Here is a 27,954-nt window from a genome sequence, read left to right as displayed (position 1 = left end):
AAAGGAAAACAGTTTTCATTTGCCAACTTTATTTGCATTGAATGACAAGGGATATCTACTGTACGCTAAAGTTTGATTCTAGCAATGCTCTTGACACTATGTTGGTTCCTTAGTTACTTGTTGTCGTTCCTTTTTGTTTTTTGTTTGTTTTGGCAATGATATCTTGACCTTGAGATTTGCAAGTTTATGCATCCTCTTCGGCCTCCTCCTCAAATTCACCCTCCTCCTCAGCGGTGGCATCCTGGTACTGCTGGTACTCAGACACCAGGTCATTCATGTTGCTCTCTGCTTCGGTGAACTCCATCTCATCCATACCTTCACCTGTGTACCAATGCAAGAAGGCCTTACGACGGAACATGGCTGTGAACTGCTCCGAGATGCGTTTAAACAGCTCCTGGATAGCTGTGCTGTTGCCAATGAAAGTGACAGCCATCTTGAGGCCACGGGGCGGGATATCACAGACGGCGGTCTTGACATTGTTGGGGATCCATTCGACAAAGTAACTGCTGTTCTTGTTCTGCACGTTGAGCATCTGCTCATCAACCTCCTTCATGGACATGCGGCCACGGAACACGGCAGCGACTGTCAGATAGCGGCCATGACGTGGGTCACATGCAGCCATCATATTCTTGGCATCAAATACCTGCTGGGTGAGCTCAGGAACTGTAAGGGCGCGGTACTGCTGGCTGCCCCTGCTGGTCAGGGGAGCAAACCCAGGCATGAAGAAGTGCAAACGGGGGAAAGGCACCATGTTTACAGCCAATTTGCGCAGATCTGCATTGAGCTGACCAGGGAAACGCAGGCAGGTGGTGACTCCACTCATGGTGGCAGACACAAGGTGGTTAAGATCTCCGTAGGTGGGTGTGGTCAGTTTCAGAGTGCGGAAACAGATGTCATAAAGAGCCTCGTTGTCAATGCAGTAGGTTTCATCTGTGTTCTCTACAAGCTGATGGACTGACAGGGTGGCATTGTAAGGCTCAACAACTGTATCTGACACCTGAGGATGCAAACATACACACATTTTATTTAGTCTTATGATCTTAGAGGACAAAACCTAAACAATTTGAACTCATATTAAGACAAAAAAAAAGACCAATGTAAAGTCACACAACGATGTTACCTTGGGGGAAGGCACCACACTGAAGGTGTTCATGATACGGTCAGGGTACTCCTCACGGATCTTGCTGATGAGAAGAGTTCCCATACCAGATCCAGTTCCACCACCAAGAGAGTGAGTGAGCTGGAAGCCCTGCAGGCAGTCACAGCTCTCTGACTCTTTGCGGACCACATCCAGGACTGAGTCCACCAATTCAGCTCCCTCTGTGTAGTGACCCTTGGCCCAGTTGTTTCCAGCGCCACTCTGACCTGAAAGGGAAAAAGTGACAACAGATGAGCATTTCTGTTCTGGTGTTTACAACAGTCTTTATTCATTCGATAACGTGATGTCTTTATTCTACGCACCAAACACAAAGTTGTCAGGTCTGAAGATCTGCCCAAATGGTCCAGACCTCACAGAGTCCATGGTGCCAGGCTCCAAGTCAACCAGAATGGCCCGAGGCACATATTTACCTCCTCCACAAGAAAGAGGACAAGAGAGGGAGAAGAAAGACATACCAGCTCAATAATAACACCAGAAACACGGTCTTGTAAATTGCACAGGATATTCAACATACAATTGATTCAAATCTGTGAAAGGTAGAATACACATAAATATAATAAAATATCTACTGTTGTACTTTAAATTGTAAAGTTTAGAATAGTATGTACATATAAAATACTCCTATTTATGTTAAAATCAGTTGATAGGAAGACAACAAACCTGTAGCCTCATTATAGTAAACGCTGATCCTGTCCAGCTGCAGGTCACTGTCTCCATGGTAAGTCCCTGTGGGATCGATGCCATGCTCATCACTGATCACTTCCCAGAACTGCAGACAAAATGGAGGTCATCGCATGACAGTAACTTGCAATTTAAGTATGCATCTATCCATTAGCCTGCAGTCTGTGGGACTGTAGACTTTTAATGAGTAAAACAGCAGTGCATTTGCATTTTTGTCCTGTGGAAATTGCAGGATACAGGATTTTTCCCATTTCAGGAAGCCATGTCTAAACCTTTTTCCTACAACGCAGCTGCTAATATTCACATAGTCTTTGACTGATGACATAGCAGAATGCGGTTCTTTCATATGTTAAGGGAAAGGATGGAGTACAAAGAAGCTACAGATCACTCCGTAGGCCAAACTAAAATAAACTCAATTTGCAGGCAGTCACACTACACTGAAAACACTGACTGTCTACAGATCTGTATTCATGGCTTGTTCACTCTTTAAGGGCCACACTTTAAAAGTGTGCCAACATGAAATCCAGTAAGCTGCTATGACTGAACTATACTGGAGAAAGTCATCTGCACGCGTATATTTTCATGGTATCTTCCAACTTGGATATTTCTTTATAATATATCCTGTGATTTTCTGCCAACAGCAGCAATAGGAGGATTTAGAGTACGTAATCTGGGTAAGCGGGCTGTATAGCAGCTCAGTACTCAAGTGATTAGGAGTCAGCTGTGAGCTAAGCATCATGACATTTAAATAGAACCACGAAAAACAAAATCGACAGAGTGGTCTTATAATGAGGGAGACTGAAGCAAAGCAGAACAAAGAAGCATTAAAGAGATGGCAAAGAATGTCTGAAAACCTGGGAAATTGACTGTGATGCAATAGATGGCTATCAGCAAATACTGAAAATAATCACAGTGAAGGAATGAGGACAATAAGCAGAAAAGCAATGCCACACCCTGACCTAATTCACCACAATGTAGCCCTTCAACAATTCTGTCAATCATGTCAGCTGGACATCTGAGTCAATGAGTTGTAGGGCAAGGGACACAAACGGGGATACTTACTGTCAGATCACTAGGAATTATTTTAATATCAAATTTGGAAAACAAAACGACAGAAATGGAATTGTAGGATTAAAAAGGGGAAATGAATTCACTGAATTATCAAAAAATTCCCCAAGCCTATATGAATATAATATTTTCTGCAGCTGATATTCTATGATTCGATAGTTTTTATTTACAAAATCCATAAAACTAGAGAAAACAGGCATGAGTTATGTTTACTTCCACAGTTATTCTCTAAAGATTTTGCCAAGAATTGCACATTGTCTGAGCGACTTCACCCACTGTGCATCAGCTGTTTCTGCTATTCCTCCCCCACCCTACTCCCAATTTGGCTAGGGGAGGACAGACATTGATTACAAAGAAGGGCTGTTTTTCCACATTTACATGCTGTAAAATAGGGGCTTTTGTCAATGTGAACTCTAAAGTGTACAATCTGAATACTGGGGCAGGATTCCAGCATGGGTTCGGGTAGTCCTACTTAAACATATGCTGTCTGGAGCAAATGATCAGCTGTAAAACAAAAGGATGTACGAAGAGAGAGATAACAGTAATGGTGACATAAGACATTTGGTAGCAGACTGCAATTATTTCTGTCAGACTGGGTGGATGATAAATGATACAGTGATTATTCAGACTTTGGCTTTACTTTATGTGGAATATAAAATTCAAATTCAATTAAAAAATGACAAAAATCAAAAATGACTGAATATTAATTGTAAAACAGCAGACCGTGCCTCTCAGGAAATTAATTCTCTGTAGTAAAAAGGGAGGAATCATATTTTCTTGACCAATTATCAATGCCACACCCTCCCGCAGTTCTTCTGCTTTCTCAACAGCTTAAACTGCAGTCTGCCTCAACAGTGTGCAGGAATAAAATCTAATCATTATGGGATATTGATCCAGCCGTCAATTGAGGTTTAAAAAAACTAGGCCTCTAATCCCAGCTCCCAGTCATTTTCTGAAATACCAGTCAGATCTGGCCGAGTCAGACAAAGAAACCAGCTGCGGTTTACACTGACTAAAGGGCTCCAGTAAGGAAAGAATAGACATATATATATTTCCTGTCTGTCTTTCTTTTCCCCACACAGTATCGTGGAGTCCATTGAGTGTTGGGATCTAGACACGCCCGGTGTTGTGAACAAAAAGCCGTCGAGACACCAGAGTCCTGTTATCCCGTTAGTTGACTGCACGGTCCGCTGCTCCACACCCACCTACTGCAGTGCACAAGATTAAATGAAACACCAGCAAAACAGCCGATTTTTACCAATTCCTTCATTTTATTTTCTCATAGATAAGATGTTTAAATGCTGAAATAAATATTTTGTACATAAGGATCACTTTTCATTCAAGCAAGAGGCCAAATGTGCTCTTTGTCTGAATGCACAATCAGACAGCTACAGGTTTAAATATTCTCAATAAGAGCTCTGTGTGCGACAGAAAAATGCAATTTTGTAAATTTATGCATAAATTCTCAGTGTTTTTGTTATCTTACCTTGGCACCAATCTGGTTACCGCACTGGCCGGCCTGGATGTGCACAATTTCCCTCATTATGGATGCAAAAGTTTTACAACGACGAGCAATAAAACGTGACTGGATGGGCGAGAGGAGCCGACCGTAGACTTAAACGAGCGTAGCGGACAATGGATTTATAAGGCTGGAGCGCTTCCAGAGAGGGGATGGGGATGGGCAGCAGGAGGGGCCACACCGAGGCACAGCTGCCGCCACCGGGGATTGGCTGAGAGCACCGACCGACCCAGAGATAGGAGGAGGAGCCACGCTGCTGCAGAGCAGAGTGGAAATGAAAAAGAGAGATTACCCAGACTTTTACCAGCTGGTGTGAACAAGCACCCAGTAAGATGCATCACAGTTGTTTTTGGGATCAGAGGAGAATGACTAATCATCACTTTATCTCCTCGTAATGAGAGAAACAGAAGGCAGAAAAATCACTGGAGCCTGAGAGAAGATGGGGTCAGCGAGTTTAAGGCCCTCTCCTCAGAATCTTGAGGTATTTTAGTGGAATATCCTGGGGTTGAATGTTGTCGTAGCTGCTTTTGAAGCACTTTATGTGATTTATGCACTTGTGGACACTTGAGAAAACGAACCACAAGTTTACCAGGTGCTCCTTAGTTTTATATGTTGTCCTTTTTTGTCTATGTGTGTGTATACTTTTGCCATAATACATCTCCTGACACATTCTAATAATGAACTTGTATGCACATACACTAATCAGGCTTAACATTATGACCACCTTCCTCATATTATGTTGGTCTCCTTTCTGCTGCTAAAACTCCTCTAACCTAGCCGGACATGGACACAGGACCTCTGGGGAGATGGTGGTAGTGGATTCTGTGGGTGGGACCGACCTAGATCAGGCTTATCCTGGCACAGCCCACAGATGTTTAGAAAGATTTAAATCTGGGGAGTGTGGAACCGGGATGAACAGCTTAGTTCTGCTGTGTTATCTGGGCCACTCCTGAGCAGTTTTTGTGGTGTGTCGGGGTGCATTGTCCTGCTGAGGGTGGCATCAAAGACTGCTGCTGCCATGGGGGGATGCTTGACCTGCAGTGTTTAGGTGGGTGGTACATGTCAAACATCCACATGAATGTCAGGACTCAAGGTTTCCCAGCAGAATGTTGCATTATGACAAGATAACAGATGGTATGTTAAGGAGAAACAATGTCAATCTTTAAGCATTTAAATTAGGCCACTATAGCGTTAAGCCAGGTTTCTGATCCCAGTAGGCGAGGGTGTAAAAACAAGAGCAAATTCAGTTTATTAAATGATCAAATTATCAATAATTTTAGAATTACAGAACATGAACTGATACATATGAGATCATTTTAGTGGGGAAAGTTCACCGTCACAGCAGCTCGAAGGGGGTATAAGCACAATATAAGAATATATTAAAAACACAGTGCAAAAATTGCAGAGAACATTATATGGACAAAATGAAATTTTCAAGAACACTATATAAAAAAGGATGAGGCTGTAACAAATTATTGGACAGAAGTTATTAGAGTGTATGAAAGAAGAAAAGATAAAAAAGGGGAAGAGGTAAATGATGTAGACCAGTAAAGTTATAATGTGCAATCAGTCAAAGTTTGAAAAGATGGTTTTTGTTGACCTTTCCGTAAATGTGCAAAATCAATTATATGTTTATGTCAGTGCACATAGACGTCATTGATAATATGACAACAATGGAGGCTCCTGTCGGCCACTAGTTGGCAACAGACATACGTCATCATCTTGGTGGACATGGGCGTGGTCAGAGAACACCTCCCTCCGTCTCCAAACAGACATTTTTGTGATACCAGGTTACGGGAAACAGAACATCGATCTTGAATTACTCTTTAAAAGTTGTTGCCTATTGTACTACCCAGATATCGGTAAGTTTTTCTCAACAATGGCTTCATTGTGTTCCATCGTGTGTTTGTAGCGAAAATACTGGACGGCTTTTTCCCCACGGTGTTTTGGATGTTATGCATCCAGATTATACCCCGGAGCCACCTAAGAGCTAGCTAACGTTAGCATGCAAGTTAGCTTCCTTTGACTAAGATCATTCGATTTACATTTAACAACTATGCGTAGCTGTTATTGGAGTACATGTGTATTTTTGTTGCGCCAGTTACTATTTGACAAAACGTAGTATACCTCCGTTATAAGGATGTTAGGAGAGGGAGGAGTGGTGAGGTCCACAGTAAAAACACAGAAGCTAAAATGACAGACGGTGACATATGCCAGTAGTAGTCATGTGAACTACTGTTACTGTAAACAAGAGTGAAATCAGTAAGTCTCGAAATTATTATAAATACAACAACGTTTGGACTGTAATGCTTCCCGGATGGTGCTACCTAAAATAAACTGGTAATAAATGGCATTAAAATGATAATATACATTTTATTGTTAATTATATATACATAACATGTAGATATTGGAATTGTTTTGATTTAGAATAAATTTTTGCTTGGTTTTTGTCAATCCACTGGTCAGCTTTTTGCATCGAAGTTTCAGTCATAATGTACACCAACTAGTGTATGTTCTGGTTGACAATAAAGTGTCTATTCTATTCTATTCTATTCTATTGTAATGTTGAGTGGGGCTCAACAATAAGTTGTCTATTGGACTTTTTATATTGTCTATGTATACATGGAAAGTGGCTCCTATGATACAGGAATAAATATTATGTTTGCTGTTCTCTAGTTCTGTTTTTCTAATACGTCTGTTCACCAGTCTAAGCATTTTGAGAACCCATGTCTAACCCACTGATAACTGTAACAATATCCCAGGGGACACCCTGGACAGGTCACCAGTCTATCAGAGGGCTATACAGACAGTCACACTCACATTCGCACCAACAGTTTAGAGTTACCAATTAACCTCAGCATGTTTTTGGACTGTGGGAGGAAGCTGAAGTACTTAGGGAGAATATGCAAACTCCATGCTGAAAGATCCCAGGAAGGTGGGGATGTGAACTGGGGATCTTTTAGCTGCAAGGCGACAGTGCTAACCCCCCATCCACTGTGCAGCCTTATCCATTCTTTAAAAATATGATTTCTTTGTCTCCCATTAGAACTCAAGATGTTCTACACATGTGGACCCAATGAAGCCATGGTGGTGTCTGGTAATGAATGCATTATTATTTCTTACAATATAAAAATGTTCTTTTTAAAAATTGATAAAGGAACACTCTAGTCTCTGATATTTTACTGTAGTTAGAAAGTCAAAGTCTACAGGTCGCTGCAGCAATGTGCCAGAATTGCTTTATAAGTGGATTGTTGGGGTGAAATTTTATTGGGTCATGTGAATTTTACAGTTCTTCCATGTTTTGTCATGAGATGAGATTGCGCAACATCTGCACCACTTATAAGTTGAAATAAGGTCGGAATTTTCCAGCTTGCTACAATGCGTGGGTGCATGCTGCTTTAAATGAATTGCGTCACTTACATTGTTGCAGGGGAGCCACCAGGGAGTTTGGGCCTCATGAAAAGAAATTTTACTGGGCCCCTGTAGCGCCGGACATAAGGCCGGCAAAAATATTTTGTGCTGTTTACATAAAACTGTGCATTTTAATGATATTTTTGACTATTATTTCCCATATTTGTGAAAAGGACAATGTGACAGGTACTTGGTAGGGGAAGCATTGAACACTCTGAATACTCTGAATACAATGTTTCATTTATTTACTGCAAGATTGATTTTCATTCTTCAGCATAAAATTTCCCCAAATTAAATTACATACCTGAATAATAAAAAACTTGAACATAAAATAACCTCTTCCATTAAATAAATTGCAATTATCATCTGTGAAGAAACAGATAAATAAATAAATAAAATACAAAACGCCAACTGCCTTTTATGATTTCTCATCACCATCTATAGAATCATACAACAAGCACAATAATAAAATCAGCTGGAGATGTTAAACTAAGTAAACAAAGTAGGTCCATTCATAAAGAAAAAACATAACAGGCCAGATACAACCTTGCTCAGCCGAGCTTCCTCTTGCACACATATTTACAATACATATTTACAACTGACCCTTGCTCAACCTTTCTAACCAAGAGCCCAATGCCGAGCCTTCTCAGTAGCGAAATCATTGATCAGGTCTTTGAAGTCTAGCTTTCTAGCCAACCTTGAGCCTTATGGAGGGTAACTAGACCCACCCTGGCAGAGAATAAATTTGTTGCCGTGGGTTGTCTAGCGCGGCTAGGCTAGTTTTTTTTTTTTTTTATCATTTTTAGCTTGCTGAAAGCTCTCTCACCACCTGCAACACTAACTGGCAGTGTGCAAAATATACGCAAAGCAATACACACTTCTCCAAAGATGCTTTGAGCTGCAGCTTACAAATAGCATTCAGGACTTCAAGAGGGGACAAGTTAGGGAGGAAATTGGAAGCGTATACACTTACGTCATTTTCAAAATCAGGTGTAAGATCACCAGAATACTTTGTGATCAATTGTTGGCACAGAGAAGAGATTTTGTCCTCACTAATCTGCCCAACTTTCAGAACAGCAGAAAATTCATTTACAATATTTGCTGTGATCTGGAACCTAGTTCCCAAGTCACTCCTCTGTTTTTTGTTCCTAAGAGCCCTGTAACAGTAAATTTCTCCTTTGTGAGATCAATAAATTCTATCTTATCTTATCTTCCCTTACTTATGATACTGTCCATAGCATTAAAAAACACAGTGTTCCGAAACACAGTTTCTGCACTCTCCTGAGACCTCTCCTCTTCAGAGGTCTCATCATGGAATCTTCTCTTCTGGCGGCTGCAGTTGCTCACCTCCTTCCTCAGTTGTGGGTACTGGGGCTTGTTCAGGGGTAGGGGTCTCACAGGCCTCATAGACACCAGCTGCTGCTGTTGCACTTGACGTGTCTGTTCAAACATGCATCATTTTGACACGGGGGGGGGGGGGGGGGGGGGGGGGGCTGATTAAATATGGGCAGCTTGCTAAATGTGAAAAGTGAAATATAAAATTCCAGAGGTTTATTCAAAAATATGAGCTAATATGGGGAGAAAAGTGAGCTAGCTTAAAAATCACAAAGTTGAGATAGAGTAGAAACAACAACAGGCTAATGTTCCAGAACTTTCCACCACATGAACCAAACCCACCTTGTTTTTTGAAAAACTGGGTAACACATTGCCGGCCCTTGGCCTCTCTCTCCTGCCTCATCTTTTTTTCTTTTTGTTTCTGACTACCTGACTTCTGAGGCATACTGTTGTCACCCTACTCAGTCTGACTGAAGCACCGCGGCGTGCAGCAGTTCAGTTGATTCAGTAGGACTGAACCATTTTACGTAAAAAGGGAGGGGGGACCCTTGAGAAATGTTTCCAAAACAAATAAACTTAGTGTTACCAGCACATCGTAAATAATATTTATTTGTGATTATAAATTAACAAGATAGTGCCATATTCATTTTGTCAGTATTATAATTTTATCAGGGGCCTTTCTGGGCCCCTGTTAATGACGGGCCCCTAGAATCCTTCCCCCTTCCCCCCCCCCTTTTCGGCGCCCCTGCATTGTTGTCATAAGGGATAGGAAGTTGAACTGTGTCCTTTAACTGTTCAGTCTATGAGCAACTAGCTGTATGTTCCTGAATGGTGGGTTAATGTTTATATGTGTTTCTCCCTCCTCACTCCCTCCAGGCTTTGGCCGTTCTCCACCTCTAATGATTGCTGGAGGAAGAGTGTTTGTCTTCCCATGTATTCAGCAGATCCAGAGGTCTGTCTTTAAATTTTCGATTTGACATCACACGATATTTTAATATTTGTGGCAACATTTAAAGGAGATATGACTTCGGAGTTTGTCATTGTAGAGACTAACAACAAATAGCTACCGTCTCAGCTTCTTCCATATCATATTTTCTCTTTCTTCATTCTTGCTTTCCTTTTATTCCTTTCTCAGAATCACTCTCAACACCCTGACTTTAAATGTGAAGAGTGACAAGGTGTACACCCGCCATGGTGTCCCTATCTCTGTCACTGGCATTGCACAGGTATGCTTTCACAACGATGTGACTGGTTTTTACCAAATGAATCTATAAAAAACAGTGCGATTTTCCACAATAGATTAAGAGTATTTGTACTGATGCTAGGCTGCAGGGGAAAATGGCAGCTGTCTTTTAAAATCATCACATCTACAGAAATAGGCTATTGCATATATAGACCTGAGGCTTGCTGTCTATTATCAGACATAGAGTTGGGCTTAGACTTTTTAATGGGCCTCTGACCACATTAGGGGATAGGGACATGTATTCAGTGTGTGATAGATTGAAAAATAAAGAAACAAACATTTTAGGTTAGACTGGTGCACATATATTTGCCTGAATTAAAAAAAAAAAAAAACATCAGTACTATGCACAGTACATGTCTATAGTTGCAAAGTTATTTCTGGTAGTCAGCTTAGAGAGAGGATGATGGCACTTGAAAAGGACACTCCCTTAGGGAAGTCATTTTCAATGAGTCCTTGTTTGTTTTTTGTTTTTTTAAATGAGCGCTGAATGATCTGGACAAGTATAAACTAGAAAGAAAAGCAAGAAAAAAGGGACATCTGATTTCACCTTCAAGATGTTTGAGCTACTAACTGACTTCCTGTCAGTGTTTTACATGTAGCATTAATACAGTTATTTCAATAAACTAATCAGCTTTTTTTTTTCTTTTTTTGGTAACGTGCTTGTCTTGTTGTTTTTCAGGTGAAGATCCAGGGCCAGAACAAGGAGATGTTGGCCACTGCCTGTCAGATGTTTATGGGAAAGTCTGAGCAAGAGATTGCTCAGATTGCACTTGAGACACTGGAGGGACACCAGAGAGCCATCATCGCCCACTTGACTGTGGAGGTGTGTTTGTGTGCATGCATGCATGTCCGTGTGTGTGCATGTGAATATCCATCTGTATCTGTTTTTGTGTGCAGGAGATCTACCAGGACCGTAAGAAGTTTTCCGAGCAGGTCTTTAAAGTGGCCTCCTCTGACCTGGTCAACATGGGAATCGGTGTTGTCAGCTACACGCTCAAAGATGTTCATGATGACCAAGTATGTTTTGTCTGCTTCGGTTAATAATGCTAATGGTAAAAGTCTGATGAATGCCACATCAAACACAAGAAAGCAGCAGAATTCTCTAGTGTTGGTGTGAGCCCACAATATTTAAGATATGAAAGCTTTTAGTCTTTGATGATTTCCTCTTTTGCAGTAAGTGATTGGTATTGACTGCCTCTCACTAAATCGACCCCCAGCCTTCCAGTCTAACAGAGATAAATTAGGCTTAAGTGCTTCTGTGGTGACCGCTTCGTCTCTGGTTTTTGCTTGTCACATGTTCCTTTGTCCTGCTCGATCTGTGTTGTCACAGTTTCCCTCTTTGTGTCTGCTGTGGTCTTGTAGGATTACCTTCACTCACTGGGAAAAGCCAGAACAGCCCAGGTGCAGAAGGACGCCAGGATTGGAGAGGCTCAGTACAAACGGGATGCTGTCATCAGAGTAAATCATCACCATCCTGCCTGTTTGCTCATAAAGATATCCTGAAAATGAGAGAAATGATCCATGTTTTGAAAAGACTACCAACGCTCCTCTGTTTCTCCACTCCTGCTGTCTGTTTACAGGAGGCCCATGCAATGCAGGAGAAGGTGTCAGCTCAGTATAAAAATGAGATTGAAATGGCAAAAGCCCAGAGAGACTATGAGCTGAAGAAGGCAGCCTATGACGTTGAGGTCAACACCAAGAAGGCTGAGTCAGAAATGGCTTATCAGCTTCAGGTAGAGTCACTGCTTTATGGTGTGATCTTCAAGGCTCATGCTGCAAATATGTTGTTGGAGGACTTTCAGTTTCCTGTGTTTTTGGTATGATGGTGAAATTTTGGACTGGCTTGCACACAGCCCATCTGATGTACAGTTTTTGACAAGGCTGGTTGTTAATTTTCGGTTGCCTTTCACATATTGAAAGCTGCGCAGTGTTGGAAACTCCTTTCTGTTCTCCATCCCATGTCAGGTGGCTAAGACCAAGCAGCGTATTGAGGAGGAGAAGATGCAGGTTCAGGTGGTTGAGCGCACACAGCAGATCACTCTGCAGGACCAGGAGATTATCCGCAAAGAAAAGGAGCTGGAGGCCAAAGTTAAGAAGCCTGCAGATGCTGAGAAATACCGCCTGGAGAAGCTGGCTGAGGCGCAGCGGTGAGTACTGGAGCATAATGTTGTTTTCTTGTGTAGTTCAGAGGAGACGTGAACACTCTGAACAGCAGCTCAGTGTTTCTTCTGTTGTGCAGCCTGCAGCTCATCATGGAGGCTGAGGCCGAGGCAGAGTCCATCAGGGTAAGTACTGCAGCGTGCTTCTCTTTTTTCTGTCACACGTTTATTATATTTTATTTTATACTCGTGTTTAAACTTTTTTCATCTGATGGATTGATTATCTCACTACAATTTTCTATTTCCTTCACCCTCCTGTTATCCTCATTTACGGGCACCAGTAAAATATTCAAAATATTGTTTCCTTGTCTGAAAAAGATCCAAAAATTCAGCCAAAAAAATTCCCCAAATTTCTAAAAATTTGCAAACCCTACAGGAAGAAAATTCCAATAATTTTTCAAATATTTCTCTTAACCTCTTAGGACCTGATGTCCACATATGTGGACATTTTTCCCCCAAAGAGATCGTATTGTTCATAAAAATGAAAATAACAAAAAATAATAACAATAATAAAAAAAATTGAATATTACCAACAATAATTATAACAACAATGCAACTAAAATATTACATATAATATAAATATAAGAAACAAAATTATCACACATTAGATTTTCTACATTTATTATGTCTATTGGTTGCTCCTTATCCCAAATAACTAGAAGAAATCTAAAGTGCAAGCCCAACCAAAGCTCAGGTCTCAAGAGGTTAAAGTTTTTTTTTTTTTTTTTTAACATCCCCCACATTTGGCAAGAAAATTTTTGTAAATACTTTCAAAAAATTAGGAAAAATCTTCCAAAAAAATCAAAAAATATCTAATGATTACAGATATATCAGTAAAACTTATAACATTTTTAACATTTCTTTTTTCCACCAAAAAATATTCAAAGATTTCCCAAAAATGTTGAAAATGTGGACATCAGAAATTTCACTGTCAAAATATATTTTTTCTCACATTTTCAAACTTTAAAACAGGTCAATTTTGACCCGCAGGATGACAAGAGGGTCAATTATGTGACCTATCTATCCATCTGTTTATCCGTCTGTTTGTCCGTCCGTCTGTTTGTCCGTCCGTCTGTCCGTCTGTCCGTCTCTTTTAAGTGCCCTATGTCTGTGTCCTTTCAGATGAAGGGAGAGGCTGAGGCTTTTGCTCTGGAGGCTAAGGGCCGTGCTGAGGCCGAGCAAATGGCCAAAAAGGCCGAGGCCTTCAAGCAGTACAAAGAGGGAGCCATGGTGGACATGCTGCTGGAAAAACTGCCACTGGTCAGTCACACTCTCATGGATAAAATCATCACTGAACATACATGATGGTGCTGTGTGATTATCAAACAAACACAAGTATTGCCTACATTACTTTTCAGTGGTTAATCTACATTGAGGACATTCAACTTCATTATTTTACATCTTTGTTTTTGCATGTCTTTGTCTGTTTTTCCACTTGTCATCATCATAGTGGCATTTCTCATCCATTTTGATTTTATTTCCCTCTGTTTTAGCTCTGTGTTATTACGTAAACTGAGTTTCATTTGGAATTTATTGCAGTTTATTTATTATTTTGTTGCTAAGCAGCCCAAAGGTCTTTCACTTCAAAATCTAAACATGTTGCGTTGTGGAGCTCCCAGTATCACCAAACACTTTCAGTTTAAGAAAGACAAATATTTACATATAAAATACAAATATTGATAATCTCGTCATTACATTTTTTTTTTCTTGCTAATATTTGGTTTTTAACTTCTCGGATTGTCATTTCGCTGTTTGAATTTCACTGATCTTTCTCCACTTTTCTGCAGATGGCAGAGGAGATCAGTAAGCCTCTGTCAGCAGCCCAGAAGGTCACCATGGTGTCCAGTGGTGGCTCAGAGGTGGGAGCAGCCAAACTTGCAGGAGAGGTGCTGGATATCATGACCAGGCTGCCGATAACTTTGGAGAAGCTCACTGGAGTTGACATCTCCCAGGTATGCCATGTGTATGATACAGATAGATTGTGTATGAGACTGAACAGCTAGTGCGAGTATTAATGAGCTCATATTCCTCTTGTTGACCTCACAGGCTGCAGGAAAGACCACCCGTGTGCATTAAGAAGAGAGGGAGCATGAAAGTAATCAGGAGAGTTGACTCCAATATTTAGGCTCCTTATCTCCTCCTTGTGCCTGGAACTACTGTGCTGACTCACAACACCGTAGTCCTGTCTTCTTGTCTGTATGCATGCATGTGTTTCACTTGAGTTCCTTCTTAAAGTAAACAAAATGAATTTTTTTAGTTTTTCTTTTATGAGGTTTGTGTCCCAGAACTGTGCTACAATCAGCTAAGATGTCATTTCTGATGCTGTTTTTGTTTGGAGGACCCAAAAGCCTCATCCCACTTTAGCCAGAGAGGAACTAGGAATATTTGCGCTTCCAGTTTTCTACCTGACTTTCAGTATGCAACTTTTACCTTTCTATCAGCAGTCATACTCAGATTCCCTTTGCACTGACTGGGGCAATTAACTACTGTTGCATTTTTAACAAGTAAAATTGGTAAAGGTTAATGGCTGTTGTCCAAATTGTTTCCCGTGCCTTTCAGTTTAATAAATTAAGCAAAGAAATCAGGCTAGTTCAGGTAGCCCAGGTCAGGTTTGCTGCTGCACTCCTTAGTCAGTGATGGTGTTGTTCAGCTGTCGGTGCTTCAGGCTGAGGAGTCTTTAGCCTGATGTTCCCGTTTGGAAAGCGACCAATCAGAGCTTGGACGCCAGGCATTAACGCTGTCCTACATTTAGTCCATAGAAATTGACTGACGTCTTGCTGTGCTTTTTTGTCACATCACCTTCTAGCTTTGTGTGTGGAGATAATTGTTACTGTCATTCTTGTTTTTTTTTTATATACTAAACATACTAAACACCATGTTTTCCCCCCGTTGGTCTGCTATATTTGATGAGGTGTTGCCAGTATACATCACTCTTCTCTGTGTCGTAGCTGACTCTGTTGACACTAATGGGCCCAAAACCGTCAACTGGAACTGCAAGTGGAAGGATTTTTGTTGTTTTAAAATGGAGGAGGAGGAAGTGGTTGATGGGGACAAGCAATGAGGGTTTCCTGTTCAAAGCAGTGCAAGTAGGTTGTGGTGAGACACGCTGCAGTGTTTTCCACTTTGATTTTATAGTCTTCAGTTAGTAAGGACGAACAATGTCACAGAATCAACTCACTAACCAGCGTGCTGCCTTCATTACTCGCTGCTTTGAGTCTAAAATGTTTTGAGATATATTGCGATTTCTGTTCTTTGTATTGTACTAATTTCCTATGATAGTGTGATCCTAAGTATTATAAATACAGATTCTTGCTATTATAGTTTTGAAGGGTAACAGTCCAGTAGTTTTGATCTGGAATTTTTATTCTCCTTTTTTCAGAATTATTAACTCTTCAGAGTTTTCCAGCTGCCAAGCTTTTATGCATTTTGTTACCGCTAAGTGCCTGTTCAGAACTCCTCAGTCAAGTTTACCTCTGTAGTCGACCTTATTACAACTTCTGTCAGGGAATAGTTCCGAATATCCACCTGATCTTAAGCCATTGGTCGTCACTATTGACGGCCTGCGAATGAATGCCAAATTAGTTTTGACTTCTTTCATATGTTCTTGTGATTAACACTTTCATTCAAAACTGTTGCATGTTGATTTGTAGTTGATATAAAAATAGTTCCTACGAAGTGTTAAAGCTGGCTTCTTGTGTCAATATTCAAGAGTATCTATAGACTGACAATAAATATGTTTAAATCACTGAAACCAACCTCCTGATCTGTTTTTTGTCAAGCTGTGACTTTGAAGTCTAATTGACCGCAGTGACACACGTTGATTTGAAAAGGGAGATTTTATTAAAACATCTACAAAAATAGACAACACAATGAATTACAATAGCATCAAGATAGCAAGCATTCTACAGAGACCCCAAATGTAACAGAGTTTTCTATATATTAGTGAAGGAAATTACAATTTTGTCCTTAGAGTATTTACATACTGTAATGTTCAGCCTCAGAGACACAAAAGGATGAAATCCGACATCAAGGAGAGTCTAAGTACAGACCGTATATATAAAAAATATATGGGTTACTTACACTACAGTGTATCAAAAATGACAAATGGCACAACCTTTTACAATCAGTAAACATGTATTACTTAATCTCAGAATTGATTTACAGTGATACGTAGTCAGTAAGGTAGAAGCATCGACCCTACCGCAGTCGGTTTAATGTATTAACACGGGATAATGCAGTGGTTGATGGTGACACTAAAATCAGGAATCCAAGTATTTCCCAGCAACGTCAGAACACAAACCTTTCAAGAAAAAAGGTTGTCATACATTTAAAATTAACTGAGGATGCCACTCCATTTTTAAAAAAAGAATATTTTACATCTAATGGTTTGGCAAAGTCATGTTGGAGAAAGCTGAAAGGCACACGAGCCTACACAAGAAAAAATACATCAGAATCCATACTGACAGGAATCATATCATTCAGGTCCGTCACAGAGAAGAGGGTCATCGTGGCCACGGATACGCATGTATGGTTTAAAGTGCAGCTGGTTGTGGAATTTTACATCTATTCTTTGTGGCCGAGTCACAGCCAGATACAAAAAAAAACTGCCAACACCTCAGCAGGAGCATCCACACACGCCACATCCACTCCCTCGGCAGTATCGTCTCGTTGGAGGTTGTGGGTCTCATCTCACTGGCCGAAGCAGCAGACTTTCCTCTTCTGTGCCTTTTTCCTCAGGTTTGAAAAGTCTGTCTGGCACCAAGTATACAATATTTCTTGTCCGTGGCTCAATAGTGGAGTTCAATGAGGGGAGACGAACTGGACATAATCACATTGCAGAAAGGGGACGTGTGTTGCATTTCATATGAGTCCACAAACACAGGTGGGGTCACTATGTATGAATATGGGGCTGAGATAAAATGAACACATCAAGATCCATCACCCAGGTTAGAGACAGCTGAGCTTACCATCTGCAGCTAGCTTATAAGTTCCTCCTTTGCTATGGTCTTAGTATTATTCTGTGAAGTAGCTGTCTGCATCCTCAACTTCATCACTACCAACACAAACCCTCCTTTATTTAAGCATGTGAGAAGAGATAAAGCTTCCATGCAGACTGCACTCACCACCAACCACTGCCTAAAAAGCTGGGATTAGTCTTTGGGGTCTGAACGGAAAATAAAACCGAACCAGCGGTCTCTCTGCCCCTCCACCCAATAAGTACAAAATAAAAAGCCAGCAACCTACTTCCTGTTTATCTGCCCCCTGTGCGACCTCCACCACGTCTTCCAACCGCAGCAAGGATGGAAAGACGTATAAGCTGTTTCCCCCGTCTAGCCTTGCGTTTCTCTTTGTCATGTTTCTCTGCCTACACCATGTTCATGGCGTCCTCTGTAAGAAAGGAGTGGATGGAAGCGAAGGACGGGCGGAGCTTGCAGTCTCTGTTCCAGCAGCTCAGCATGAGCTCATAAAGACCCTGAGGACAGACAGCCGGCCTGCTCAGATAGACCTGCAAGACAGAGGAAGAAGGAAACACACACTTTAATACCTACTTTACCTCACACATTAAATCACACTGGGTTTAAACACTGACAATATAAGGAACAAACACATTTGATGATCGTACATTTCATTTGTTGGCCCAATACATTTATTTTTCTGCTTTTAATCAAAGTGGGTACACAGCATACTTGGACTCCATTATTTATGATTTAAAAATCCGGTTAAAGAGCCGGGCTCTGCTCAAAGTTTTTTTCCCTGTTAAAAGGTGTTTTTCTTGCCACTGTCGCCTTTGGGCATATGGGTTCTGTAAAGCGTTTTGAGACAATTTGACTGTAATTGGTGCTATATAAATAAAATTGAATTGGAAAGTTGTCACCTTCCTGAAATAATGGCCTAAGTCATTTTTTGACAAAAGCTATTTTTTCGCCTAAATCATCTCCTCGTGATGCTGGCCACCTCTGGTAAAATCGCCTCCATCCTCAGCTGAACAGATCATGTGATTCTACCTCCATAGCATAATGGCCTAGGCCAAGGTTCAGTGGTCCACTGGCCATTTTCTGCAAATGATTTAAAATATTGAGACATTTCTCACCATGTTTTAATGTAAAATGTAAAGTGCATTGTTCTCAGTTAATAAAATAAAAAACTTTGAATTTTCCAAGCAGGATTTTGAGCTCTACTCACATTTTGAAGCACACTGCTATTATTGTGAACACAACTGCACATAATCCCCCTGTTTTGTTTTTGCTTCTGTGTTTTGCTGGCTCCGTGGCAACATCAGGGATGAATGGGTGAAAATCTCCATTACAAGCAAAATGCAACACTCCTGTGTGAGTTTGTTTGCAGAGATTTGTAGTAATTCTGTTGGTGATGTATCTGTCAGTCGTGAAATTATCGGTAGTGGTGGTTTGTGTCGTCGTTTCCTTAACCTTGTGAGTAGACAGGATGGGAATCCAGGCTTCTGCTTCCTGTTCTGACTCCATCTGCAGTGCCTGCTGTGGCTGATAATAATCCAAACAGAGCCTGATGACCTGACTCTGTCCTCAGATATATCGTATTAGAGCTGAAATGAATTTAGAACGGCCTGATTACCCTGCAGACCTGTGGTCACTAGACTGATTCAGCTGTAGGTGGGGTTCACACGACTAAAACTGAGCAGAGAAAAGGAAGAGCGTTGAGCCGCTGCCTCTGTGCGCGACGCTATTTGGTGGTATTTATATGTTATTTATATTTGGTTTATTAATTATAATTAAATTTGTTTTTTGATTGAATTTTTCAAGTTTCAGATCGATGTTCACTGTGTAATAGATTCAAAACCCAGGAAAATGGTGTAGATTTGTAAAAGAGCCACTTGAATCCTCAGATGTATTGCATAACGTACATGCTAAATTTCAGTATTTGTAATTTACTAATAGTATCATTTCAAAATCTGATTTCTATTTCACATTTATTTAAGAATTTGTCACATTATTATTTCAGCCACTACTTACTGCTAATCATCCGAATGTCTATTTATTATTCATCTTGAGCAGAAATATGATATATAATAATATAAATTACCATCCAAACTCTTAGTATTGTACTTTAAAAATACATGTCTTTAACATGTGAAGAAAAACGCCTGCTCTGTTTCTGCAGGACACCAAGTAATTGACAACTAAATGCTGTCTACTGAGTATAAAAAACTGCTGCACAAAAATAACTTAGTCTAGTATTTATTCACTGTTCTTTTTTGAAACTTATTAAGTATGGAAGCTATTTGAGGAAATGTGTGGTGTTATGTATCAATCTGTTTATCTCTCTCATAAGATAAATATTGCTCAAAAACCGCAGTGTAAGAGAGGGACACATGATATTAGATTTTTGTTGATATGACAGCATGTTTCCAACTCATTTTGGCCACTTAAGGAAGCCAGTGTACACATGTACACTTTTTCCATTTAATAGCAGAGAACAGGGCTCTAGTGTAGCAGTAAATACAGAATAAAATGCCTTTTAAATGCACATACTCAGTGGACAAATGAGAAAACGACTTCAACTTACATGTACAAAATGCCATATTTATGAAAACTACATTATTATTTAAACTTTTGGGCTGAAAGGTATTATCTGCCTGTCATTGTTCATTTTAGACCTGTGCTGATAATGAATAATTACAGACTTTATCAAACAGTACCAGTGATAATGTAGGCATCACTGTGCATCCTTTAGTTTAAAGCTATATTTTCATTGCCTGGAAAATCCAGACTGACTTTATTTATGTATTAATATAAATACAAATAAAGGCAGTCTGACATTGTGATGATAGGAGACGATTTCAAAACGGAGGGGCTAACGAATGGAGCTTGAACGAGAAAGAACCAATCAGCGTAACACGGATGTGACGCACAAACAAATCGACCTTGAAGTCCATGTAGTCCAAACAACAATGGCATGCAGCTGAGAAAGCGTCGCGGTGAACGATTACTGCCGTTTTTGTCACAAAAATCTGCGAATACATGGGGTACTCTCAAGGACAACACTTACTTTTGAAAAGGCTATGCAACAAAAGACTCCTTCCGAACGATTAGCGGTGTTAGGAATAACTTTGTTATTCAATTCAATTCAATACTTTATTTCAGACACAATAACTGGTCCATTAAAAAAGACACACATAACAATTAAATAACTTCTCTATACAGGCTCAAACGCCAATGAGTCCATAAAATAGAAAAGTACCGCACTGAACTTAGTCCAGGGTTGGTCAGTACAACAATAATGCTGTTGGAAGAATTCAACAGTCTACACCTGCATCTGAACATTAGGTTGCGCAAAACAGCAGGGCATGTGGGCACACCTACATTTACGAACATCTGACTCGCACTGCTCCAGCGTGGAACCCTAAGTAACATCCGCATACCATCGTTATAGGCTACAGTAAGTTTCTGCATGCTGCTCCGTTTATAGCTCCTCCACAGGTGGGCTGTGTACATTGGCGTGCAATAGGCCTTAAATAAACTGATTTTTACAGCTCTTGAGCACATTCCAAACTTGCGGAACAACATGTTAGCTTGTCCATAGAGCATTCAACACTGTCGGTAAATGTCTTTGTCATCAGAAAGGTCTGCAGTCACATAGTGTCCCAGATATTTGCACTCCTCACTCACGTTCAGCCTACTTCCAGACAGAAAGAAGTCAGGGAACTGTAGGTTAGAGTCCTCTCTGCTCCGAACAATCATGATTATACTTTTCTTTGAATTGTATTTTATATCAAAGTCTGATCCATACTGAGAACACACTTGCAGCAATTCTTGTAGTCCAACACTGTATGGACAGAAAATTACAAGATCATCAGCATACAGTAGGTGGTTGGTTGTGCGATTCCCAACCCTACAGCCAGTTGTGCAGTTATTTAAGAGTCTTGACAAATCATCAATATATACATTGAATAAAAAAGGAGACAAATGCTGCTCTGTCTCACTCCATTAGACATATTAAATGGTGCCGATAGGCAACTTCCCCATTTAACAAACATAAGTTGATGTGTGTACCAGTACACCAAAATTCTTACCAAACATTTAGGTACACCTCTCTTGTATAATTTATAAAATAACTTCTCATGGTTGACATAATCAAAAGCCTTAGAGGCATCAATAAAACACACAAACATTGTTGTATTGTGTTTGTTATAATAATCTAAAATTTCTTTCAGGGCAAATATACACATGTCTGTTCCATGTTTGGGTTTAAACCCAAATTGGTTATCAGTGGTCAGCAAAAACTCTTCCATTTTATTCAAAATAGCCCTCTCAAGCACCTTAGACAAAGTGCTGGCCAGAGCTATAGGCCTATAGTTTTCTTTGCTGTTGATTTTTCCAGCTTTATCTTTTACAACTGGGACTAAGATGACAGACAACAATGTGTCCGGTAGGACTCCATGTATGAGAAACCCACTAAAGCAAATAGAAAGCAGAGGAAACAGTTTTCTGCTCGCATATTTTAAGTGCTCAGACGTTATCTTATCTGCACCGCATGCCTTATCGTTATTCAGTTTTGTCACTATCTCATAGACTTCTTGTGAAGATACGAACACAGATTCACTCTTGTCCATATCACCAACAAGGAATTGTTTACTCTTTACAGCATTAAAGATGTTAAAATAATGTTTCTGCCACAGCTTGGTTATCTGCTCTATTCCACTCGTGCCATCAATATTTGCAGGCAGAGAGGTTCTGTTATTGTTAATTCTTTTAATTTCTTTCCAGAAGTCTGTGGGGCTGTTGTTTTGTAATCTTCCAGCCAGTACATCAGCCCTTATAGTATTCTCATTTCTCTTCATGTACCGTAAGACATATTTAAATTTTGATTTTGCTTTCTTCATATATTCAAATAAATGTCCGTTTTTAAGCCGTCCTGCTTCAACCCAGGCCTTGAAGGCTCGTCTAGCCTCAGCATGAATCTCTTCAGCACACTCATTCCAACCTGGCTTAGCTTTAAACGGCTTAGCCTTATTCAGAGGCGGACTCGAACCAAGGAGAGAATCAACAATCTTCTTATACAATCCTTTTGTGTTAGTGAGGACCACTTAATTTTCCCACCAAGTGTGTCACAATTATTGCTCATTGGCACAAGAGATGGTCCACTGCACACATTTATGGACAGTGAGAAGGGCACATGATCACAGATAGCAAACTCATAATTAATTTTGAAGGACATAATGGAATTATGAGCGTCACTAGTACATATGCAGTGATCTAACCAAGACGTGGTGTGCCACGCCTCACTAATATAAGTGTAACTGTCTTTTGGCAGAAGTATTTCACTGGAAAGGCATAGACTATTGTCTGAGCAAAAATGCTTTAGATGTTTCGCAAACAGAGACCCTTGGTCTGAGATATCAGCGTTTAGATCTCCCATGATGAGGATACTGCTAGACGTGTTATCTTGTATGAAGGCCATAATGTAGGCCAATCTATTGAGGTACTCAAATTCATTTTCATAGCATTCATATGGTGTATATATATTTAGTATTGTAAACTTCTTATCTCCACAGCAAAGCTCAAGTCCTATGGCCCAGTCAACATTCAGCCTGACCACTTGAATCAGCTGGTCATATTTTTTGTGCCATAGCACAGCAACTCCTCCAGGAATTCTTACAGTCAGTGGTAGATTCCCCTACCATTAATGTTAATGTTTGTGTTTGGTTACGGGAGGTGCGCTGGTGTTTTATGGGTAATCCAGGCGCTGAAGATGACGCAGCATTAACTCCCGCCTCCCGTGCTATGATTGGTTGTACCAAACTGTACCGGGAGGGAAACATGATTCAATTCGCACAATGCCAAACTGACTCTCCTGTATCTCCTAACATGGAGATAGGAGATTACATGGAGATTCAGTTTGGATTTTCCAAGCTAATATTTTCAGCTTCAGACTGTAAAACAGTCACGTGCGGAACAGGAAGTTTTACTTGTGGCAAACGTGTGCATTTCTGTGTGACCTACCTGTCTGCCCTGGTCTCTGAAGAACTCCCCAGCGTTGTCGATCACTTGCTCATCTGTAAGATTGGAGTACGGCTGCTCCTGGCAAACGCTCAGCATCTCCCACAGAGTGACCCCAAACGCCCACACATCACTGGCTGTGGTAAACTTACCCTGGGAATACACCGACACACACTGACATGGTCATTTCATCATCATCATACCACCCCTAGTATCAAATACTCATTATTTATGACTTTCTCTATTTTTTCTGTCTTGTTTTTATTGCACAGTCTTGAGAAACAGTCACCTTGAATTTCACTGTGCAAGCTGTACAAACGTGACAAAACTAAAAAATATTGTCAAAATCATCATAGGATGGCAAACAGGTAACAGGAAATGACTAAATTATTGAGTTGGCATTAGATATAAGTACATGAATAATAGTGATGCACGTATTGATTTCAGAGATTTTATTTATCATTTGTGTGCAACAGTCTGCACAGTTCCTAGTGCTATTATACCGGCAGCTTTATTACTAGTTATCCGTAAAGGACTTCACTGATTTAATCTGTTGGAAAACTGCAATAAAAATGAAAGGAGAGAATAAGATTTGTTTTACAAAGAAAACAGAAATGGAGAACAAACTTCTGGAGGAGCTGCTCATTATTTAACAAAGAGATGAATGTTTTTAGTAGTGGGATTCTTATGTTTTCATTCGTTGTTGTTATAACTAAAGTTTACCCGTTTCTTTGCTACTTAAACTATTTTACTAAAATAGAAAATCAATCAATCATCAACTAGAATTACAGCTGTTCAGTTGTATGAATAGAACTACCAGTCGAGTTGCAGCATAAATCCAAGTCTGTCCAGATTGGACCTTGCTGGTATAAAATCTCATCCTACCAGACATCAGTGTGAAATTTTGTCATAATTAATGATCACATTTTTGTTATTATAGCCAATAACATGTCTTATGAAGTTAGTGAACTTGACCACCAAAATTGAATCCCTTCATCACTGAATCCAAGTGAAATTCAGCCAACTTTGAAGGATTTAATTCCAGTTGTACAAGAGATGTTGTGTTAAGAAAAATGGAGCATATAGACAACCATATAATACAATGCCTGTCCCAAAAGCACAGGAAAAAAATGTCAACAATATAACATACAGAAGTACGATCATCACACACCATCAGATGCACAAACACACACATTACTGGCCTCTCACCATGAGTATGCACTCCCAGGCCATCCAGCGTATCGGCAGCACAGCTCTGCCCTGGATCCTGTAGTAGTCTCCAGCGTACAAGTTTCTGCTCATGCCAAAGTCGGCGATCTTGATGTGACGCTCACCGCCTCGATCCTCTCCCCTTTCACCTCTCTCACCCCCAACCAGACAGTTCCGTGTGGCCAGATCCCGGTGCACAAAGTTCAGAGACGAGAGAAACTTCATTCCTGATGCAATCTGGCTGGCCATGGAGATGAGCGCAGGGTAGCTAGAGGGGTAGAAGGCAGATGGGAAACCGTAAATAAAAAGTGTTACTGCTTATATAAATATACTCACACGCAAAAGAAACGCAAGTTTCTTTTACCCGATGAAAAATTAAATTTGGTTTCCCAAAACAAAAATGCATTTGGTACTTTGTAGTGCATGGTGTGTTCTTAACATTTTCTGTTGCATTTTGTAAGGTTGGTGTGAAAACCGAAAACAAATCGTCGCAATACACCAATGCATTGATGATGTGGACATGATTCACACTTTGCACGTGCAATTGAATATATACGATTTATCGACACCTTCAGTGGGAATAAATTCAATTCAAGATCATAGGCATTTCACTTGCTGTTTAACTATGCCACGCTTAAACCAAATTGAGAGGAACCAAGCCATCGGACGTCTGCAAGCTGGAGAGTCTGTCCGAGACATTGCCCGTCACTTTCATGTCAACATCACCACCATTTACCGTCTCCAGCATCGATACAACACCACACAGAGCACCGATGACCTTCCCCGAAGCGGACAGACTCTCCAGCTTGCAGACGTCCGATGGCTTGGTTCCTCTCAATTTGGTTTAAGCATGGCATAGTTAAACAGCAAGTGAAATGCCTATGATCTTGAATTAAATTTATTCCCACTGAAGGTGTCGATAAATCGTGCATATTCAATTGCACGTGCAAAGTGTGAATCATGTCCACATCATCAATGCATTGGTGTATTGCGACAATTCGTTTTCGATTTTCACACCAACCTTACAAAACGCAACAGAAAATGTTAAGAACACACCATGCACCACAAAGTACCAAATGCATTTTTGTTTTGGGAAACCAAATTTAATTTTTCATCGGGTAAAAGAAACTTGCGTTTCTTTTGCGTGTGAGTATATATGTGTGTGTGTTTGTATGCACCTGATGGTTGGCGTGTTGTGTGAAGGTCCGGATTTGTCCAGAAGCACTCGGTGGGAGAGATACTGGTTCAAGTCTCCACACTCCATGTATTCAGTGACCATGCAGAGAGGATCACTGCTCACACACACTCCCAGCAGTCGGATGATGTTCGGGTCTTTCAGACGAGACAGAATCTTCACCTCTTTCAAGAAGTCGTTTCTACCAGGAAGCAGACAAGCAAGATTCATCTGACAGCCAGCTAGTTAGATAAACACTTTCACCCCCTTTGAAAACTGGAAGATGTGCACAAAAAGGGGAGAAAATTGGTTGGTTTGAAGCAATAAAATAGACATTAAAGCATTATCAAGCACTGTTTTTATTGTTATCATCCGTTTAGGAATAACATAACTACGGTGGGGGGAAAAAAAAGTCAAACATAGTGTAAAATGAAAATCACAGCCTCGCAGAACTCAAGGTGATATCCTAAGGGTCTGACATATTCTGTTACTATAGCGATGCTTATTGCAGTAGAGTCATATAATACTGCCATTTCACAAGGTGGAACCTGACAATGGGTAATTCTTTCACTACATATCCTTGCCAATGACAAGTAATTAATTCAGTGCTTCTAAATGCGCTGTGATTTTTCAGAAACATCGTCCTCAGTGAGAACGCTCCGATCCAATGAACACATGAGAAAGTGTGAAGGAGGAGAGGATCTGTAAAAACAAAGAAAACTGTGAACAACACTGAAACCAAAGTCCACACCGAGCGGACCAACATATGACGTTACAGACCTGGCATTCTTGGAGGCATCTGGTCGCAGTATCTTCACAGCTACCAGCAGAGGGCGACCTTTTCTGACGTTGAAGGGGAACTCCAGAATGGGAAGATCCTGAGGGTTCTCAATTTCACACAGGTGCACCTTGCGCCGACAAAAATGCACATATTGTTTAGCGACAATCACCCTGCTATTCACAAACATTTCATTTCATCTTACTTCTCACCTCTCCAAACTGTCCCTCTCCCAGTTTCTCCTTGAAGATGAGACACTGACGTGGCAGCTCGGGCAGCAGGGCAGCTTCGGCCCCGGGGCTTGAAGAGGTCAAAGCAGGTACAGCATAGGTGTTGTTACCGCTGACACCCTGCAAGCTCACAATGTCCGCCTCAGCGTAGTGGGGGACACTGGGAGGCAGCGGGGGAGACACAGGTGGAGACAGAGAGGGGTAAGGAGGAGACCCGGGGTAGGGAGGAGGCTCATCATGTGCTAGGGGAAAACCCTTCTCCATGTCCAAGTCCAAACCACAGGCTGGAGAGACGAGGAAGAGGCAGACAGAGTGGAAGAAAATGAGAAATTACTCTAGAGAAGAAGTATGCGATTAAAAACAGTTTTGTTTATGAGTGAAAGAATCACAATAGAAATTTAGACACCTGGTTATAAAAGAGATAGTTTAAATTTTGAGGAATTTATTTTCATGTTTTGAAAACACATTTTAAAAGCTCAACTTTACTAAGTTCTATTTATAAAATAGAAGCATAAAACAAAAAAACCCACATTTAATAAAAAGAATAATAATGAAACTACAAGATTTATATAGAGTGTCAAATTCTGACCTAGCACAAGGTCATTTATTATTGTAAATATACAAAATATAGTTTAATGAATAGCTGGAAGCTCATTCATCTACCAGAGTGCTGAGCTGACACAGGAATAATGCAGTTAAAATGTCCTCCAATAGACTTTCCAGTGTACAGCAAGGATGTCTACGTTATCTTCATGTATTAACAGTCATCCATGATTACCAATTTATGAATGTGCTTTGCATTGACATTTTCCTGATTTGCACTGTTAAATACATTCTTCATTGTAACATTTGGTTTACAGTGTGATGATGGTGGTTGCTAAAGATCACATAACTGTACACGTCATATTTCACTATGACTTATAGTATATTTTATAAACCGTCATTATTACCAGTGATCTCAGCTCAGATTAGATGCATTTCTGGATGTCTGTGACATGAATAACATGAAGTA

General features: G+C 40.4%; 3 protein-coding genes across 8 annotated transcripts in view; 1 reads left to right on the top strand and 2 right to left on the bottom strand.

Moving 5' to 3' along the window:
- Positions 1–12: 12 nt before the first annotated feature.
- tubb5 (tubulin, beta 5) lies at positions 13–4,553 on the bottom strand. Of its 2 annotated transcripts, none has more exons than XM_022214274.2 (5): positions 4,395–4,553; positions 1,820–1,928; positions 1,462–1,572; positions 1,121–1,365; positions 13–997 (listed from the first exon to the last, which is right to left on the bottom strand). In XM_022214274.2, the coding sequence occupies exons 1-5, from the start codon at positions 4,449–4,451 to the stop codon at positions 185–187; spliced, it is 1,335 nt and encodes a 444-aa protein (XP_022069966.1). In that variant the 5' UTR covers positions 4,452–4,553; the 3' UTR covers positions 13–184. The 2 variants fall into 2 exon arrangements, with proteins under 2 accessions (XP_022069966.1, XP_022069967.1); XM_022214275.2 differs by having other exon boundaries at positions 1,462–1,569.
- Positions 4,554–6,149: 1,596 nt separating this feature from the next.
- flot1b (flotillin 1b) lies at positions 6,150–16,326 on the top strand. The gene is made up of 13 exons (XM_022214282.2): positions 6,150–6,289; positions 7,474–7,524; positions 10,050–10,125; positions 10,309–10,399; positions 11,096–11,239; positions 11,314–11,433; positions 11,779–11,874; positions 11,997–12,149; positions 12,382–12,563; positions 12,656–12,701; positions 13,698–13,835; positions 14,363–14,527; positions 14,622–16,326. Exons 2-13 carry the CDS (start codon positions 7,482–7,484, stop codon positions 14,649–14,651), a joined length of 1,284 nt encoding a protein of 427 aa, XP_022069974.2. The 5' UTR covers positions 6,150–6,289; positions 7,474–7,481; the 3' UTR covers positions 14,652–16,326.
- A 66-nt stretch (positions 16,327–16,392) lies between these two features.
- Positions 16,393–27,954, bottom strand: part of ddr1 (discoidin domain receptor tyrosine kinase 1) — a 48,998-nt gene continuing 37,436 nt past the window's right edge. For all 5 annotated transcript variants that reach the window (XM_022214276.2, XM_022214279.2, XM_022214281.2 and 2 more), the window contains 6 exons: positions 26,925–27,226; positions 26,715–26,842; positions 25,939–26,136; positions 24,761–25,028; positions 23,555–23,704; positions 16,393–18,081 (listed from right to left, as the gene is read on the bottom strand). In XM_022214276.2, the coding sequence (XP_022069968.1) occupies positions 17,941–18,081; positions 23,555–23,704; positions 24,761–25,028; positions 25,939–26,136; positions 26,715–26,842; positions 26,925–27,226 (1,187 nt within the window). In that variant the 3' untranslated portion in view covers positions 16,393–17,940. The remainder of the gene's footprint in view (positions 18,082–23,554; positions 23,705–24,760; positions 25,029–25,938; positions 26,137–26,714; positions 26,843–26,924; positions 27,227–27,954) is intronic.

The sequence above is a fragment of the Acanthochromis polyacanthus genome, chromosome 12, assembly GCF_021347895.1.
Source record: "Acanthochromis polyacanthus isolate Apoly-LR-REF ecotype Palm Island chromosome 12, KAUST_Apoly_ChrSc, whole genome shotgun sequence".
Classification (NCBI taxonomy): Eukaryota; Metazoa; Chordata; class Actinopteri; family Pomacentridae; genus Acanthochromis; species Acanthochromis polyacanthus.
Note: the sequence above shows the minus strand (reverse complement) of the source record. Positions and strands in the feature narration are given on the sequence as shown.